Genomic DNA, 15,941 nt, shown 5'->3' with positions numbered 1-15,941 from the left:
CTCTAAATCCATCTTCCAACGAGGCTCACCTTGGCAGGCAGCAGTAATTGGCCCAAGTAATTGGGTTCCTGTCATTCACTTACTAGAGAGACCTGGATTGAGTTCCTGGCTCCTGGATTCAGCCATGACCCAGACATGAACAAGTCTAAGACCACATGTTTTGGGCATTTTGGAAATGAGTCTGCAGATGGGAGCTCTCTCTTTCAAAAATTAATTTCAAAAGAGAAGGGGGGGGGGGCGGATTAGCCTTTCCAACCACCTGCACTCCTGTATGGTTTCCAAGCCTGGTCATTTGTAATCATGCCAACTAATCCTGTTTTCATAAACCAATTAGAGCAGGTATCTCTTCCTTGTCACCAAGTCACTACAACCTCCACAGATCACAGGGCTAACCCTGCAGCCAGCCTGCAGGGACAGAATACTCTGGGTGGACAAGGATATCTTCTGTGGGGCAGATGTTCCTTGGGGAGTTAAGGGTCAGGGAGCAATGCTATAGCATAGAAGGTTAAGCCTTATCAACAATACTAGCATCCCATATGGGGCCCAGTTTGAGTCCTGGCTTCTCTGCTTCTAACCCGGATCCCTGCTAACGTGTCTGGGAAAGCAGCAGAAAGATCCCTTGCACCCATGTGGGAGTCCTAGATGAAGCTGTAGGCTCCTGGCTTTAGGTCTCAGCCATGGGGGCCATTTGGGACAGTGAACCAGCAGATGAGAAATCTGTTTCTGTGTGTGTGCATGTGTGTGTGTGTTTCTCCCTCTGTGTAACTCTGCCTTTCAAATAAAATTAAAATAAGCCTAAAAAAAAAACATACTCAGGACTCTCCTATCCCAAGCTGGAGTCCAGCTTCCTGCTAACGCATACCCTGGAAGGTGACAGGTGACAGCTCAAGTCCCTGGATCCCTGCCAACCGTATGGGAGACTCAAAGGGACATTCAGATACCTGGTTTTGGCCTAGCCCAGCCTCAGCTGCTGCAGGCCTTTGGGAAGTAAACCACCAGATGTCAGATTTCTGATTTTTTTCTCTTTCAAACAAACAAACAAACAAAAAAACTGTTAAAAGACCGACTCATCAGCCTTTGTGGGTTTTGCCAGCGCTGAGTTGACAACTCTGGGTCTGATTCAATATGAGACTGGAAGGACAAAAAAAAAAAAATAAGTTAGTATTCAAATCAGCAAAGAACTGGGTTAGGTCCCAACTCTTCCACTTAGCAGTTGCGTGATGTTGGACAAGTCACTTTACTCTTTGAACCCTGGGGCTCCTTGCTGGTAACATGAGTGGTAGGACAAAGTATCTAAGAGAATCACCAGAACAAGAGCTCCGCCCTGGGCAGGGCTTTGGACAGCGCCTCCCTGCTCATAAGTGGGCCAACATGGCCTGCCCACTTAGCTTCTTTCTGCTTCTAAAACCCAAATAGCTCTGTGGAGTGAGTCATCCAAAAGTCATTTGGCAGAAGAGACTGACATGAGAGATCATGTATAATTCTTCCCTCCCTCTTTCCCTATAGATCCTTACTGTAGAAATAGCTGTGTGCTTGGCTACAGGACTCCATTGCAGGCGCGCGCGTGCACACACACACACACAGTAGAGATGCTCTATTTAAAATGGCAAAGTTCTAAGTTTCACAAACTTCTTCAGCCCAATATTGCAGGAACTCCACAAGAATGAGGATAAGAGTTGCAAGTTGGCCCATGTCACACGCACCCAAGTTCCTTGCAGCTCCCAGGAATTTGGTAGCCTGCCACCACAAACCCCACCCCAGCTTCGCTGTGCCTTTTTCATGCTTGACTTTCTTAAGGAGCCTTTAGGATTTGTATTCAGCTCTCACAAACAAAGAACAAGGTGATATCCTGAGAGCTGGCCCGGGGATGACAGTAGCCACAGGGCTCCTGATGAATGGTACCCAGCTGCCTAGGTAGGAGGGAACAGGCGTTCAACTTAAAAGCTCTTCAACGGGCATCCACGCAGAGCCAAGGTTCCATCGGGATTTTAATTATGTATCAGTGATTGTAGAGAAGCCATGATTCCCATAATTAAAACATAAATCAAAGACCCAGACCGAGGGGAACAAAAACCGTTGACAGCAAAATTCAAGAAGGTAGATGTCTTTCATGTTCAGACCACAGGGTTACGACGCAGCAGTACACACGGGCCGGCGTTTGGCAGTCTCTGTTGCCTCGGCTGCTTCTTCCAGGGGCCGCTTTCGACTGGTCGAAGGCTGCAAATGCAGGAGGCAAGGGAGCAATGTTCAAAAGAAAAGCAACGGCTTCAACAAAGCTCTTTAACACACTTCTAGTAAAACAGGGGCATCTTACGTGAAACTTCCAGCACCAAGAATTTCTGGGACAAAAGTTATGTGGCTCTGTGAATTAAACTGTTACCTGTGATGCCAGCATCCCACATGAGCACTGGATCAGGTCTCAGCTACTCTGCTTCTGATCCAGCTTCCTGCTAATGCTCCTGAGAAGGCAGCACAAAGTGGCCCAAATTTTCAAGTTTCCAAGCAATTACAACTGCAGCTTGGGACAGAGGATTCCATCCTTGCCTTGCAGAGACTTTGTGAATGACAACCCCTACTGCTTGAATGCATGAAATTGACACTACTGAGTCTTCTGAGGATGTCCAAGCAGATGAGGTTGAAACACCGTATTGTCTACATGAGCCCTTACAATGTTACCCAAGTATCCCTTGGGAGAGTCTCCATGCTATGGCTAATGCTGCTCGTCGGCAATACCTGGTCTGGGAGCTGGGGGAGAGCCTCTGACTTATCTTCCTTAGATAGGAGACTCTGAAACTTCCTTTTCATGTCCTCATCCTGGGAAGAAATTCAAAGAATAAATAAGTTACGTCTCAAGGAAAGAGAGTGCCTGGAATGACAGGGCTAGGATGTCCCTGGCAAGATGGGTGGGGGACCCACACCCACCACCCGAGAACCTGGGCTCAGTAGCCTGCTCCAGCTCCTAACTCCAGCTTCCTGTTGATGTGGACTCTGAGGTGTGTCAGAAAGGACCCAAAGGAGTGGCTTTCTGCCCCCATCCCGCCCCAGCCCCTCCATGTGGGAAACCTGGACTGAGTTCCTAGCTCCTGGCTCCAGCCCTGGACACTGCAGGGACATAGAGTCAACCAGTAGATGGGAACGCTCTCTTTCTGCCTCTCAAATACATAGAAAAAAGAAAAGAAAGACATAGGGAGGCACATGCATGTCCCCTGCTGAAGCTCCTGAGTGAAGACATCACACACTGCTCATCTCCACTCTTTCACAGAAGTCTCAACACCAGCCAAGGCTCGGCTGGCACGGAATGAGTCAAACCCCACATGTCTAAGTGTTCTCACTGGGTCAGAGAAATACAGACACTGGCAGTCATAGCACCCCAGATCTTGCCAAAACCATGCCATCATAGCAACCAATGCAACACTCCAGGAAGATGTACCCAGCAGATGCTGTACAAGTTGCCAAAATGCTCTCAAACACTCTCAGCCCAGAGCTCAGATCTAAGGAGAAAGGAAGAGACTGAGCAGCACACACATGACAGGTGCTTCATGCAGCAGGAGGGAGAGCTGGGGACAGGGGTGAGGTGAAAGATAACACCTGCGCTCGAGAACCATGGGACAGCTCTCTTAACTTGCAGAAAAGACTAGAAATGTGGGCTCTGGGACCACCTGGGAGCCCGGCTCAGCCTCCATGAGTGGTGTGTGTAGAACACACACCCAGAACTGGCAGGTTCCAAACACCCCTGTGTTTCCCACCAACTTGCCCCATCAGCTCCATCCCATAAACCAAGAGTCCCTCGGTGGGCAGGAAGAAAACACACAGGAACGCAGGCCTCCAATATGCAGCATTTTCATGAAGACAGAAAGTTTACGGTAGAGGCCAATAGGCTCCTCTCTACATCCAGGAGTTAGAGCCGCACCCCCCGCTCCTGTCATTGTCCCATGCAGAAGCCACCGCCTTTCCTGGAAGTGCCAAGCTCCACCCAACTCCAACCCACAGTATCCCAGAGCCGTGGGGGTTCGCTTCCAGTGCAGTGCCATTCTCAAAAGCCAATCCCTGCTTTCCCTCTAGGAACTTCCTCCAGCCTCTAGCTATAACATTCTATATGTCCACGTCACCCAGCTTCCTTGTTCACTCCAGCCTGTCTTATTAGTGGGATTCCAGTAAATGCTTCACAATGCTGATCCACTCATCACTTCCCAACACTGCCAGGCCACTCAGTGTTCACACCCTCTTCACATTGTGGGAAAATGAGTGTCCACAGCTCAGACAGCAGGTCCCTGTTCCTCCTAGTTTCAAACTATCCGCTGCACCTATTACCCTTGTCACCTACCCCTAGCAAGGTGCCACTCTCTAAGGAGTACGGTCAAACTGGCTCAGACACAAAGCTCACCTCCCCAAGCAAGGACTTATCTTATTCCCCTCTGCTGGCATCCGTGAAGCTTAACAGTACTTGATGTACAAGCTCAAAGGATTATATTTATACTGCTCTCTGAAGGAATTAATACATGAAACTACAATGGTATTCCCTGCAGATGGCAGTTCCTCCAGTAAGATCATAGTGACCACAAGTCTATTAGACCTAATTTCTTGAAAAATTATTTTACTTAACTTTCATCTTATCTGAAAGGTGGAGAGATAGACTATTCCACTAACAGGTTCACCTCCCAAATGGCCTGCCACAGCTACAGCTGAACTAAGCTGAAGCCAGGAGCCCAGAATTCAATCCAGTCTCCACGTGGAGGGTAGGGATCCAAATACTTGAATCAAGATCTGATGCTTCCCAGGGTGCAATGGGCAGGAAGCAGGAACTGAAGGCAAAATAACTGAGACAGGAATCAAGTACTGATGATCTCTCTAAGGCCAACAGAAGAAACATACTTTTTCAAATAGTAATCATGAGGCCAAAAGTAAATACAGCGGATGCACTCAAAACTCGACATCCTGTTAATGGCTGCAGACCAGAGCCCACGGGTCCAACGCTCAAGCCAGGGGCGGACCCAGAAAACCATTTGGTTTCTCAAAAGCACCATACTTTTCCCAAAATAAAGTCTAAACTACCACCAACTGTTGTTTCACGTGGGAAATCTGCATACTGGTCCTCTTTTAGACTTCACCCCACCTGTAACTGCAAAAACAAAATGTGGACAAAAGAGTATTCAAGCAAGAGTTGTGGTGGAGTTGAACTTCACCTTATCTTTGGCTCTTTAAACAAATAAATAAAAGGGCTTCTTTTGAGACCAAAAAAAAAAAAAAAAAAGTACAAGAAAAACAGGCTGTGATTGTTTGTAAATTCTAGGCAGTTGCAAACCTGCTCCAAAACCTAACTGGCCAGCTGCACCTTTTTTTATGTGGGATTTTTTTTTTTTCTTCCAAAATGAACATAGCTCCTTATCTCTCTACATTTTGGCTGTAAGAGTCTCCCTGTTAGGATACTTGGAAAGGGCCAAGTGGCATGTTTCTCTTTCACACCAAAATTAAATCCCCACATGCATAGGGCACCCTTTGTCTTCAAACTCCTTTTCTCCGAGGCCCTGCTGTTTCAAATCGGTGTGGTCTATTAAATGCTAAATCATCAGACAAGTTTTCTTCTGGGGGAGAGGGGAACTGTGGTTTCCAGGGCAACATTCAGAACACATAGATCTGCTCCTCCCTCTCTCGTCCCACTTTTATTTATTTATTTACTTTTTTTTTTTTTTAAAGATTTGCTGTTTTCAACATGAGCTGAGTCGATGGAGTGTGTTGGAAGAGTAAATGGGGGTCAGCCTTCCAGGAGTCCCAAAAAGTACAGAACTGAGGCTGAACTGCACCCCAAGGAGCCCCTAGACTAGGAATCCCCAGAAGAACGGCCGCTGGGTTCAATTACCTGGCTAGGTCGCTCCTGCACACACAGGAGCTCAGAAGCTAACAGAAAGGAGAATGGCTGCACTGAGTACAACTGCCATAAGGCAAGGCATCCATCAGAAAGCCTACAGTACGCTGAAGCTAACTCCAAAACTAAACACTAGCAAAGCCACAACTCTTGGCAGCTCCGAATGAGGTCAGCGTCTAATTGAAGGCAGCCCGCAACCCTCAGCAGGAAGAGGCGAATGTATGCTTGAAAGGCACAGGTGACAGCCGGCATGGTGGCATGCTTTCTTACCATGAAGCTGGAACATTCAAATCACTGGGGCTTGAGAAATAGCTATTTCTTCCCCCCAGGAAGGCCACTTTTCTCCATTTCCTCCAGTTGCCCAGATTTAAGGTAGTTGATGGCTGGAATATAGCCCACCCCACCTGGGGTGGCAGGGAATGTGGGCGGGAGAGGGCAGGGCACTCTCAAAGGAACACAGCCCAATAAAGACTCAGGGCAGCCAAGCGGAAATCAGAATGAGCCATAAAGTACCTATGCATCCAACAGCCTCAAGTAATGGCAAACGTGTTATATGCCACAACACACACACACACACACACACGTGTACACATATCCCTACTTTCACCTGGAGCTGAATCTTAATAACATTCAACAGACCCAAGGAAAATAACGTGTTTCTGTGTGTTTCTGCCCTCTTCCTCCATTTGCTTGCTCTGTTTCTCTGGCATTTCAGGGCCCTTCCCCTCCTCCCATGCATTTTATGCTCGCAGGCATGACCCCACACCAACCTGAAGCCAAGGATGATTTAAGGCTTCTTGTGTTGTAAGACGTGCCTTTGGATCCACTACCAACAACTTCTTGACGAGGTCCAGGGCTTAAGCAACAAAATAATTGGGCAGATAACAGTGAAAAGGAGGAATACATGTAATCAACAGAATTACAGACCACCATCCAGAAAGAGAGAGGTTGTGAGATCACCCAGAAGTCAGCAGACATAGTGGGTAAGAGCCCCCTGAATCTCTCACTCCCTCTGTCCAGGCTACTCTGAACGCCTGGGCTCATAAGGAGGCTTCCTGTGTCTTCCCTGCTGGGAACCACAACTTCTTAGCTCCCTTGTTCCCTGTCAGTGCTGTTGGACTCAAATTTAAAACCAATTAAAGCTGAACTTCTACCCAATTCTGAGACACTCAGGATGCAAGGCCAGCTCTCTCTGGGACCGTGGGTGACCCAGGGTGTCAGTGCCAGCTGCTCAGCCAGGAGTATGCTACTCCAGCAAGCAACAATTGGAGTTGGGCTTGTCTCCTGCAACAATGTTATCCCTTAAACACGCAGACATTTAACGCAATCCCCTAGGTTGCATTATTTGACACTTAGTTTTCATTTTCTACTTTTTCTTCAGGGAGTTACAAGGTTGCATTTTTAAGTTATAAAACACAAGGTAACTACCAAAGGCCTTCTCACTTTTACAAACGTAAGAAAACTTTGCAACTGAAGTTACTTATTATTTTTTTCACATTCAACTGGGAAACAGGCACTTACATAAAGGATAATTTACGCCTCACAAAAAACCTCATAAAGTATGGGTTATTAAGGCCCAGCTGACAAATACAGAAAATGGAGGTTGGGAGGGGTTAAATCACTTGCCTAGGCCAGACAGCTAGGAAGTAGCAGATCCAGGACTCTTTCAATAATTTCCACTGCTTTTCAAATGGTGCACAACTTAACAATAGAAGCTAAGGACAGAAGTAACAGAAGACATCACAGGATTTGAAGAAAGGCTCCCACATCAGCACCCAGGCACGCATGAGTGCACACACACACACACACATACATACACACACACACACATACACATACACACACAAAAGCAGGGTTTTTGTTTTTTTGGTTTTTTTTTTCCTTTGGCAAATCACACACTCTTAACCCTTTCGTATCCATACCCTTCTCTGACACATCTGCCCAGACTTCAGGAATGAAGTTGTATTTTCCACTGGTGATCTGATCCTTCAGTGACACTTGAGTCTTATGCTCAGAGAAAGGTGGATACCCACTAAGGCTTAATATTGGTAGAAAGAGAAAGGAAGAGAAATCAAGTGGCATTTTCAGTGGCATTTAGATATACGCATGTCTTTTTCATTATCATGAAAAATCGAGTATTTCTTTACTTCAATGGCTGAAAAAGTGGCCTCAATTAAACCCGGAATCTCCACCTGAACATGCTGATGCATGATTTCATCTAATCACATCCAACCAGCCTGTGAGGGCGACAATGAAAGCTTTTCTTACCAGATGAAAAGGATGACTCCCAGACTCCAACAGTCCACGGCACGATTATACCCAGCTGTTCCGATGGACAGAAGAACCTCAGGGGCCAAGTAGGTGGGGGTACCACATAAGGTTCTCATGAGGGAAGTCTCCCCCAGAATCTTGGACTGCCCAAAATCAGTTATCTGAAATTAAGCACAAAAGGGAACAACAGATATAATAATATGAACATACATCATATAGATTATGTGTGTGTGGTATATATATAGCACATATATATAATGAAGAACATAGTCTGCCAGTCCCAAAAGACTTATGAACAGGGGAGGGGGACAGCACGATAGCCTAGTGCCTAAAATTCCTTGCCTTGAATGAGCCACAATCCCATATAGATGCCGGTTCCAATCCCGGCGGCCCCATCCTGGTGGAAATCCAGACAGGGTTACTGGCTAGCTTTGGCAGTTGTAGGCCTTAAAGGAGAGCCCACTCACTCGCACATCTTCACTCTCTGTCTCCGCCTTTCAACTAAGTAAAAAACATAAAACTGGTAAAACAAGAAAAATGAGATTCTCAATATTTGTATGCTCCCCTTTGAATGGAAGAATTTTGAAGATTCTAAACGAAATCTGAAATGATGACCTACAGACCATCCATTTCTCACCTTTATGAGACAATCCTCTTCCTGAGACGAGAGCAGGACATTTTCCGGCTTCAAGTCACGATGTATGATGCCATTTTCATGAAGATACTACACAGAAAGGGGAGGAAGACCTTGCATTTAATACAATAGGTACACGAGTAGAGACAGTTAACAACACACATCTTGACAACTGAATGAAACCAGACAACCATGTTTTCCAAAGTCATGGACAAAAAAAAAAGAAACAGTGAAGGGAAGAAGGGATGCTGTTTATAAATTCAGATAAAAGGAAATCTCTAAGAAAACAAAAATTGGGGCCTGGTGTTGAGAGCCTAGTGGCTAAATCCTCACCTTAGACATGCCCTGATGCCATATGGTGCCCCACTTCCTTTCTAGGTCCCTGCCTGTGGCCTGGGAAAACAGAGGAGGATGGTACAGGCCCTCAGGACTATGTGCCTGCATGGTAGATCGGAAAGAAGCTCCTCGCTTTGCATCAACTCAGCTCTGACCACTGGGGCCTCTTGGGAAGTGAATCAGCAGAAGGAAGATCTTTATTTATCTCTGTCTCTCCTCCTCTCTGTAAATCTGACAATACATAAATAAAACTTTAAAAGAAAGAAGGAAGGAAGGAAAAAGAAAAGGAAAAATTGGGGGCCTACTGCAGTAGCCTAGTGGCTAAATCCTCACCTTGCAACCACTGGCATCCCATCTCAACACTGGTTCATATTGGGCCCAGTGGCATGGCCTAGTGGCTAAAGTCCTCACCTTGAACGTGCCGGGATCCCATATGGGCGCCGGTTCTAATCCCGGCAGCTACACTTCCCATCCAGCTCCCTGCTTGTGGCCTGGGAAAGCAGCAGAGGACAGCCCAAAGCTTTGGGACCCTGCACCCATGTGGGAGACCCAGAAGAAGTTCCTGGATCCTGACTTCGGATCGGCATAGCATCAGCCATTGCGCTCACTTGGGGAGTGAATCATTGGACGGAAGATATTCCTCTCTGTCTCTCCTCCTCTCTGTATATCTGACTTTCCAATAAATAAAATAAATCTTAAAAAAAAAAAGAAAAGAAAAGAAAAGAAAAAAAAATACCCCAGCCATGCTCTAGGGTGGACTATGTCAACCACTGGATTCTGGAGCGATTTCATCATGCTTGGAGTGGCGACATCAGCAGTAATTCAGAACTGCTGAACTATCAAAACCTCCTGAGCAGGACCCTCTGAGCACGCCCCACATCGGGGACCCTGGGGTGGTGTTACATGGCTCTCCTCCATCTCAGGATGCAGAGGTGTTTGGGACACTGGATGTGGCTTTTTCCTTGTTTCTCCCTTTCCTCCACATACAAGAAGGGAAAAAAGAGGATGTGGAAATAAGAGAGCCCCGAGCTCGGTGAGCGTTGGGTTTTGCTGCTCAAGACTGTTGGCAGGCCCCTGCAAACTCGTGCTGGGGTCTTGGGGGCTGTTTTCTCTGACAGTCCCAGCCCTGGCCCTGGTACTGTAAAAGGCTGCGAAGGCCTCAGGCCTGCAGAGGGAGCTGCCCTGGTGGCGGTGCACTGCTGAGAAGCCACGGGCCGCCCAAATGATCTCACCCACTTTCCTGTAGCCCTTGACTCTTTGCGCCCTAATCACCTTTATAAAAAGCATCAAAAATAAAAAGAATTATAATTTCTAAAAAAAAAACTCATCCCAAAGTTACCCCAGAATCTTTCACTGGGAAATCGGTCTGGTGAACACTTAAGAGAGGGTAAACCCAGACAGACCAATTCCCCTGAAAATGATACTCTGTCCCCCTAAATCACTGCTCTTCCTGCTTGGAGTGGATTTTCCAAAAGAGAGAAAAGGGAGAAAAGAAAGACTTTGGGAGGGAACCACCAAGACCAAATTTGGGAAATGGGAATCCTTGGAGCAGAGGGCCAGCAGCTATTGGTCCTTTCAACACACTCAGTGCACACCTGCGCTGCCACCTTGCCCACAGTTACCGGGATGCTGGAGGTGCACCTGCAGAGAGTGCCTAGTGTCAGCAGCCAACGCCCTGGGTACTCAGGCAATTTTATTGGTGCTTCGTTTCAACTTCCAAACCTCAAAAGTTGTACCCGAGGCTTTTCAAAGCTGCTGTCCAGGTTTTTCAGTTGTTGTGAGCAAAGACGCCATCCTCGGCTATCCTGAACCGTCTAGTCCTGACTTCCAAGGACAACAGCTAGACTGACTGATGGATCTTTTAATGCTAAGATTTCTGCCCCAAGACGAGCTGCCACTTTACCTGAATGTAACATGCAACATGCTAGAAGATGCTCCAAACCCCACCGCTGCATGAACCTGCCTATGTGGAATGACAAGAAATTCCCACCTCACATATAATTTTCCTCAAAAATAAAAGATAGTCCACTTCCAGTTTCTTCAGAAGTGTCTGATCTGAAAATGATTCCTGAGGTCTCTTTATTTGCTATAAATAAATTACTCTGGATGACAACCTCTTCTGGTGGAGGTATTGATTTCTATTCCCTAAGAAACAAGCCTGTTGGGACATAGCCACTTAATCCACTTCCTACTCGTGCCAGCATCCCATATGGGTACCAATTCATGTCCTGACTGCTCCACTTTAGATCCAGCTCCCTGCTTATGGCCTGAGAAAGCAGTAGAGGACAGCCCAAAGCCTTGGGACCCTGTACCCACATGGCAGACCAGGAGGAAGTTCCTGCCTCCTAGCTCCTAGCTTCAGATCAGTTCGGTTCTGGCCACTGCAGCCATTTGGGGAGTGAACCAGCGGATGGAAGACGTCCTCTCTCTGTCTCTCCTTCTCTTTCTGTAAATATTCTGCTTAAATTAAAATAAATAAATCTTTAAAAAAATTTTTTTAGGTAATCCTGTTCTAGTTTTGTGTTACTACTACTACTAAGCCATGGGAAGCAACCAGGCCCAAGCAGCCCAAGCTTGCCAGCTGCCCTCAAACCATCACAGCTTTCACTCCAAAAGTTAAGCGACATGCACACAAGGATCAGGCAGACAGCAAAGACCTTCCAGAGCTATGTCCAGGACACAGAGAAGAGACATGGAACCACATGTTTATTTCCTTAATTCCTCTTCTTGACTGTGGCTTAGTTTCCCAGTGAGAGCTTTTTCTTCTTCGTCAACAGGGTGTGTTTTTGCCAAGAACAGAAAAACCAATGCCCAGATACTCTTCTTTGAGCACTTGAACCCAGTCCCTCAGCTTCTCTAATTCCTCTAAAAGGAAAGTACGTTTCTAAATAAAAAAAAAATAAGGGTTGTCTTACCTGCACTGCCAAGAGCATCTGGTAAAAGTAGAGTTTGCAGGTAGACTCTCTCAGGCGTTTATTCCCCACCACCTTCTCGAACAGTTCGCCTCCTTCCATCCTGAAACACACGGGCAAAAAGGCAGCTTCATTCCTTGAACTGCTTCTTACTGCGAAAAGAGACAGGTGCCATTCAATCTTGACTCCTGTGTTTCAAGCTAATAAGACCAGACCAGTGTTGCGGAACAGCAAATTAAGCCTCCTTCTATAGCCCTAGCATCCCACATGGGTGTTGGTTTAAGACCTAATCCAGCTACCAGATGATAAGCCTGATAAGCAGTAGAAGAAGATTCCAGTACTTCAGTCCATGCCACTATTGGCTCCTGGCTCCTGCCTGGCCCAGGCCTAAAAACTGCAACCATGTGGAATGTGAACCAGTGGATGGAAGATCTTTATCTCTTTGTCTCTCCTCCTCTCTCTGTAACTCAACCTTTCAAGTAAATAATAAATAGGATAGATACTAAGAAAAAAAAAAAAGAAAAGAAATGGACATTAGAAATATTTAGGGTGGGATCAGCATGGTAATCCAATGCCTGTGGTGCCAGCATCCCATATTGGCACCAGTTCAAGTCCTGGTTGCTCCACTTCTGATCCAGCTCCCTAATGGCCTGGGAAAGCCACAGAGGGCAGGCTAAGTGCCTGGGCCTTGGCACTCCCTAGGGAGATATGGAAAAAGCTTCGAGCTTCCATCTTTAGACCAGCTCAGCTCTGGTTGTAGCATCCATTTGGGAAGTGAAGCAACAGATGGAAGATCTCTTTGTCTCTCCCTCTCTCTATCTCTGTAATTCTGACTTTAAAGTAAAAATAAACAAAGAAAAAAAAAAGAAAGAAAGAAAAGTAGATAGATAGATAGATTGATTGATTTAGGGACCTTTTTAAAAAAATCCTAATCATTAAATGAGAGGCCCAGGAATATTCATGTTTATCCTGCACTTCAGATGAAAGTCACACTGATTCCGAAGAGCAAGCAGGACCTTAAAACTCTGGGCCTTGTGTAGCCTAGTGACTAAAGGCCTCGCCTTGCCTGCTCCAGGATCCCATATGGGCGGTGGTTCTAATCCCAGCAGCCCCGTTTCCCATCCAGCTCGCTGCTTATGGCCTTGGAAAACAGTCGAGGCCTTGGGACCCTGAACCCACGTGGGAGACCCAGAAGAGACTCCTGGCTCTGCATTGGCCCAGCTCCGGCTGTTGTAGCTGCTTGGGGAGTGAATCAGTAGAAGGAAGCTCTTCCTGTCTGTCTCTCCCCCTCTCTATATATCTAATTTTCCAATAAAAATAAAATAAATTTTTTAACAAACAAATAAAAAACTGGCTTCCAAATAAGTCTGTAGCACAGTGGGTTAAGCTTCAGCCTGCGGCACTGCAGCACTGCCGGTTGGAGTCCCATCTGCTCCACTTCTGATATAGTTCCTATTAACACATCTGGGAAAGCAGCAAAAAATGGCCCAAGTTCCTGGGTCCATGACACCCACGGGGGAAGCCAAGACAAGGTTCTGAGCTTTGGCTTGGCCCAGCCCCATTATTGTGGCCATATAGGGCGTGAACCAACAGTTGTAAGATATTCTCTCTCCCTCTTTCTATAACTCTGCCTTTTAAATGCACAAATAAACCTCAGAAAACTAGGGTCTGAACCTCAGCTCTTTTACTCTTTAGCTGTGGCGTTTTGGAGAAGTGTAAGCTGACCTTAAGCAATGGGGATGTACCTTCTTCTGCAATAGTTACAAAAAAAATGAAGAAATCTATCTAGGTAGAGAAGCTGACAAGTGCAGGTGCCATCCCTCTGGGATTCCCATTCCTGCAAGTGGGGCTACAAATAGTAACCCATCTTCCACCTGTAGGTAACAAACAGTTGTGAAGGACAAGTGAGTTGACCCTTTGTGTTCGTTTCTGAGATACTTCACAATACGCTGCGCAGTACGCGGGACATGAATTGTGGCAGGTGCTCCATGAGCATCAGCTACAGTGACTGCACCATTATCACCCTCATTCAACTGTGCTAACTAGATCTAGTCAGTTAACACTCTCCCATTAGGCAACACAAACGCCCCCAGTCTCTCCTGGACCTATGATCCAGGCTGTATCATCTAGGTCATCTTCATGATCAATTGCTGTCGGCCATCCAGTAGTAGCAAAATGTCCCCTGCCTGCCACAGCAGTGGCTCCCCAGAAAGCCTAGGCATTTATGCCAGAAGGGAACCTCTAGATAGATGTCTCCCAGCAACCAGAAAGGAAATTATTTCAGCCACGCTACACAAGATGTGATGGCCTTTCAATAAGCAAGCAAGACATTAAAAGATATTTGGATGCTAAGTAGCCAGGGCTCAGGATTCAGCACAAAGTGATCCACCCAGGCAGGTGTTTCAAAAGGATGACCTCAACCCATGGCTGGGTGGAAGCCTAGGTGTGCCAGATGCTCTGCTAGGGCCTTTGTGGGTTCTGAGTATTTAATCCTCACAGGTACTCTGTACATGGGTGGGGTATCACTGTTAGCCCCATCTGATGCCAACAAAACAAGGTACAGAAATGAAGCAAATCTATCTGTGGGAAGGGCGCTAGTTAATTACAAAGTACATTTCATAGGGCCTGGAATCCAAGACTATCGGCCTGCGGAAACACTGAAGGTTTGTTAAACTTGATGCTAACCCCCTCTTTCCACACACACACACATACAGTCAGTCTCTCTCTCTCTCTCTTTCTCTCTCTCTCTCTCTCCGGCCTCACTCACATACATAGCCACTGAGGGTCCTGCCTTCAGGTCTTAGCCGATTAGTATGAATTTAAATAGAACCAACAAATTTAAAAAGTTTATTACTTACAATTCCAAAACAATATAATAATCTTCTGCATCAAAAAAGTTTTTAATCTTGATGATACAAGGCTAAAAGAGGAAGGAGAAAATGAAAATGGTGAGAAACTTTCAGGAGTACACAGCAATAGAACTTGAGACATCTGGTTGGAGAGCCAAGGCTGTTGGACCCCCTTCCTTCACAGGCTCTGAAGTTCAAGTGAGGGGAAAAAGCCAAAGATAACCTAACTGACTCCTCAATGACAACTTGGAAGACACTTTCTACCCCAACAAGCTGGTGAGAGTTAAGCGAGGGCACTTCAGAAAGTTTATTGGAACATGAAATTAAGACACAAATGCGTTTTAGTACAAATATTTTTTAAATATATACATGCAAGGGGTCTTCAAAAAGTTCATGGAATGGTTGGCATCATGGTACAGAGGGTTAACCACTGCTTGTACCCCGGCATCCCATATCAGAACCCCAGTTTAAGTCCCAGCTGCTTTGCCTCCTATCTAGCTCCCTGCTTATACACCTGAGAAGGCAGTGGAAAATGGCTCACAAGCTTGAGCACCTGACACCCACAGTGTCATCCATCCTGATGCAGCTCCAAGCTGCTGACTTCAGCCTGGTCCAGCTCCAGCCAATGAGGCCATTTATAAAGAGTGCACCATCTGGTGGATGAGAGCTCTCTCTCGCTCTCTCTCTCTCTGCTTTTGAGGCCCAGAGAAGACACCCAGCTTCAGAGCTGCTCAGCCCTGGCCATTGCAGTCATTTGGGGAGTGAATCAGCAAATGGAAGATCTGTCTCTCCTTCTCTCTCTGCAACATCGGCCATTCAAATCAAAATAAATGAATCTCACAAAAAGAAAAGCAGGTTTACTGAGAGAGAAGGAGACAGAGAGAAAGAGAGATGGTTCACTCCCCAAATAGCTACAATGGCCAGAATTGGAACAAACTGAAGCCAGGAACCTGGAGCTTCCTCCAGGTCTCCCATGTGGGTGTAGGGGACCAAAAGCCAGTGCCATGTTTCACCGTTTTCTCAAGAACATTATCAGGAAGCTAGATTGGAAATATAACAGCCAGAACTCAAACCAC

General features: G+C 46.3%; 1 protein-coding gene across 4 annotated transcripts in view; it reads right to left on the bottom strand.

The window, feature by feature from the left end:
• Nucleotides 1-1,970: 1,970 nt before the first annotated feature.
• Nucleotides 1,971-15,941, bottom strand: part of CHEK2 (checkpoint kinase 2) — a 40,384-nt gene continuing 26,413 nt past the window's right edge. The window contains exons 8-15 of one of the 4 annotated variants that reach the window (XM_041003833.1): nt 14,875-14,936; nt 12,020-12,119; nt 8,772-8,858; nt 8,132-8,295; nt 7,786-7,901; nt 6,634-6,719; nt 2,734-2,814; nt 1,971-2,217 (exon numbers count right to left, since the gene is read on the bottom strand). In XM_041003833.1, coding sequence (XP_040859767.1) covers nt 2,128-2,217; nt 2,734-2,814; nt 6,634-6,719; nt 7,786-7,901; nt 8,132-8,295; nt 8,772-8,858; nt 12,020-12,119; nt 14,875-14,936 — 786 coding nt within the window. In that variant the 3' untranslated portion in view covers nt 1,971-2,127. The other 3 variants (XM_041003834.1, XM_041003836.1, XM_041003835.1) reach the window with 3 other exon arrangements.

Source organism: Ochotona curzoniae, unplaced genomic scaffold (assembly GCF_017591425.1).
Source record: "Ochotona curzoniae isolate NIBS_2020 unplaced genomic scaffold, NIBS_Ocur_1.0 scaffold_274, whole genome shotgun sequence".
Classification (NCBI taxonomy): Eukaryota; Metazoa; Chordata; class Mammalia; order Lagomorpha; family Ochotonidae; genus Ochotona; species Ochotona curzoniae.
The sequence above is the reverse complement of the archived record's forward strand: the minus strand, read 5'-3'. Positions and strand labels throughout refer to the sequence as shown.